The 3,505-nt window shown below is 39.0% G+C and overlaps 1 protein-coding gene and 1 non-coding gene across 2 annotated transcripts; one reads left to right on the top strand and one right to left on the bottom strand.

The window, feature by feature from the left end:
• Positions 1 to 644: 644 nt before the first annotated feature.
• On the top strand, positions 645 to 1,958 carry LOC128127245 (uncharacterized). The gene has a single exon (XM_052765689.1). It carries the CDS (start codon positions 645 to 647, stop codon positions 1,956 to 1,958), a length of 1,314 nt encoding a protein of 437 aa, XP_052621649.1.
• LOC111883936 (small nucleolar RNA R71) lies at positions 1,029 to 1,135 on the bottom strand. The gene has a single exon (XR_002847548.1). It is a non-coding gene; the product is annotated as a small nucleolar RNA R71 (small nucleolar RNA).
• Positions 1,959 to 3,505: the final 1,547 nt, after the last annotated feature.

Below are 3,505 nucleotides of genomic sequence, written 5' to 3'. Positions count from 1 at the left end.
TAAATAAAAGTAGGTTTAAAACTAGTCGAGCTCACACACATCATGTTTTTGGCGCCGTTGCCGGGAAACGGTTCACAAATTAACATTAATTTCTAATTTTATCGATCCTTTGTGTGAGATTTATCTTACACAAAGTTACTTCTTAAGTAATTAAGTAATTAGGATAAGTTTTAATAATTTTCTGTTTTAGAAGTTAGTAAGTATTTTTTTTTCTGTTTTTGCTTGAACTCGCCGAGTGCAATCGAAGCTACTCAGCGAGTTCGTCACTGTCTCATAGTTCCGTTTATTTTATTTTATTTTTGTTTCTTTTACGCAGTTCTCTTATTTTGCTTGCAGGCATTATATGACGCGAGGATCCAACACACCTCTGGTTCCTCCATATGAAGACCCAGAATCTGCTCTAAGGAAAAACATGGGCAAGAACATAAGAGAAACTGCAACATCGAAGAATTCACCGTTGAAGAATCTAAAAGTTGTCTTTAGTAAGAAAAAGGACAAGAAAGCAGTTGAGGCCAACGGTCAGCAAAAGCGAAGGCAGTAAATTAGAAAGTTTTAAAGACAATACAAAAGAAGCCGCAATTTAGTACGATTACGACTCCAAATTCGAAGAAGAAAGCGAGTTTGAAGAAGAACCATTTAACCCCATGGCTAATATCGATGAAGTTGCCATGGGAAAATGGAAGAAGAGGATACGAGACGATACCGGCCCAGGACTAGTGCAACCCGTGATTCCCGCGACAGCCACTTTCGAGCTAAAGGGCCACATACTTGCTCAACTTAAGGAGATTCCCTTCTATGGGAAAGATCATGAAGACGCTTACAAGCATTTAGATGAGGTCAACGATGTAGCCGATTACTTCAATGTTCCGAATGTGCCTTGTGAAACCGTTTTGCTTTGTATGCTTCCCGTCACGTTCAAAGGTGCTGTAAATGATTGGATGAAGTCACTCCCTCCCGGATCCATCACTACATGGGCTAAGATGAAAGAAGAATTTATCGATCAGTTTTGCCCTCCCTCAAAGATAGCCAAATTGAAGAAAGCTATTGCCAACTTTGAACAACAAGTTGGAGAATGCTTATATGAGGCATGGGAGAGATACAAAGGCTTACTAAGAAACTGCCCGCATCATGATCTAAATAGTCAACAAGAAGTATCCATTTTCTATGATGGAGTGAATGTGACCACAAGGCAACTTCTTGGTTCGCAAGGACCTCTCACAAAGAAGCCACCCCCAAAAATCAAAGAGTTAATTGAAGAATTCTCTAAGCATTCTAGAGAATATCATAACCCAAGGAATAAGCTAAGTCGGGGGGTGGTGAACACTGTTAACGATAGCATGGCGGCAATGATGGCTAAACTAGAGTGTTTAGATCGAAGAATGACTAAGATGGACCAATCCATCCATGCTATCCGGGTAGGATGTGAGAATTGTAGAGGACCTCACCTCACTAAAGATTGTGATTTGGATGAGAATGGGAAACGGAAAGCACAAGTTTGCTATTCAAGCGGTGATAGATATGATGATAATTGGCAGAAACCCAAGAAGGAATGGCTCCCGTATGATGAGTACAAAAAGGCAAAGGAGGAGAAATACAAGCAAAAAGAAAGGGGTTTCTATCAAAAGGAGGAACCGGTTATTGAAAAGAAAGTTGATTTGGAAGAAATTTTCACAAGGTTTCTAACTTCATCCGAGAAGAGGCATAATGATACCGACATTGAATTGAAGGAGCAACGAATAATGCTTAAAGATCATCAAGCTATGATGAAAGATCAACAAAATTTGCTTAGGAATCAGCAAGCCTCTATTCATAAAATTGAGAAACAGCTAGGTCAGCTTGCACAACAAATTAGTCAAAGAACATCTGGTGAACTTCTTAGTAATACCGAACAAAATCCAAGAATGGCACATCTAAATGTAATAACCACTGATTCTGAAAAAAAAATTTCACTCCTCTGACCTCTATCTAGAAGAATACCAATAAGGTGCAAACAGAAGAGGCAATTGACTGGAATTCGAGGAAACCTGACTCGAATCGCTGAGTCGGCAACATGGACTCGACGAGTCCGAGGTCTGATGAGAAAAATTGCTCTCTTCTGAAAGCTTACAAGCCCCCTTTGCCATTCTTGATCCAAGCCATACCTGATTACCAGATTAAAGGGTACAGAAAATTTATGGAACATATAAAGACCTTCCAAGTAAAGATTCCATTCGTAGAAACAATACTTTAAACGCCTAAGTATGCAACTTTGCTTAAAAACCTCTTTACTACTAGAAAAAATATGGAAGAATTTGCTGAAGTATTGCTGAACTAGATTTGGATGATGAGTTGTTAGAAAAGGAGCTTGCATATTTGCAAGAAAGCGATCCAAATCAATTCTTGTTATCTTTGGAGGATACTTCTGATACCAAGGGAGAGTTAGAGGAGATAGAGAGGCTGATCAGGGAAGCTGATTATAAAGAAAGCATAAAAATTGTTAAAAATTCACCGACTCGCTGAGTCGTACCTGCTGACTCGACGAGTACATTCGAAAAATTCAATTATGGTGCAATTTTTACTCTGCAACCCATTAGTACCCTTACTGAATCAGATGCACAACTTTTACCTGATCACTTTGAGAACCTTCTTGAGGAAAATGAGCATATTAAAGATGTTATCAATATTGGGAATGCACATTTGGCACTTCTTGAAAAAATCATGGGAGTTGATGAGGTTGTCCAAGAGAAGAATAAGGGAAGTTCAGAAGATGAAAGTGATCCAAAAGCTGGTGATGATGATAGCCACCACTCTTCAATTGAATCACCAATGCTAGATCAAGAAGTGTTGACCAAAAGAAAAAGGACCAAGCCTCCGACCATTGCATCTACTAAATTTGAAGTGTTAACTTTCATAACACTGGATTCTGCAATGAACAACAAGACAAGCAAGGAAGGGATGGAGAGGAACAAGCATGGTAAAGGGGTGAAGTGTAAAGCTGAAGAAAATGCTGCAAGAAAGAGGATGGAATACTTGAAGAGGGCTTATGAAAGGAAAATCCATCTCTACAAAACGAAAAACAAAGTACAAAAGCTAAAGAAGGAGATCCTCATGGAGGAAGCTGCAGCAACGTGAGCGGGAAGGAGTCCAACTAATGACTCCTTAAAAAGAAGCGCTTCCGGGAGGCAACCCGATTTTAAAATTTGCTATCTTTTTCCTTTATTTTTTATTTTCATTTTTCTTAGGATCTGTTTTTATCAATCTTCTTCTGTGCTCATGATGATTGCTTGAGGACAAGCACTGCTCAAGTGTGGGGTTGGTGGCATTTAATTTAAAAATTTAAACTCAAAACTTCAACATAATGAAAAACACGTCGGGTCCCTCAACTTACTCGACGAGTCCATTTGTTAAGTCTCAATTATACGCGGAATCGCGTTACTACTCGGCGAGTAGGTATATCTACTCGGAGAGTCCACGTATTTACCGGAAAAAAAACATTAATTTTACATTATGTAAAAGGGGTTTTACT

Source organism: Lactuca sativa, chromosome 7, assembly GCF_002870075.4.
Source record: "Lactuca sativa cultivar Salinas chromosome 7, Lsat_Salinas_v11, whole genome shotgun sequence".
Taxonomy (NCBI): domain Eukaryota; kingdom Viridiplantae; phylum Streptophyta; class Magnoliopsida; order Asterales; family Asteraceae; genus Lactuca; species Lactuca sativa.
The sequence above is the reverse complement of the archived record's forward strand: the minus strand, read 5'-3'. Positions and strand labels throughout refer to the sequence as shown.

Bases quoted from the DNA above. Each gene is read 5' to 3' on its own strand.
- LOC128127245 (XM_052765689.1), top strand. From the start codon at position 645: ATGGCTAATATCGATGAAGTTGCCATGGGAAAATGGAAGAAGAGGATA.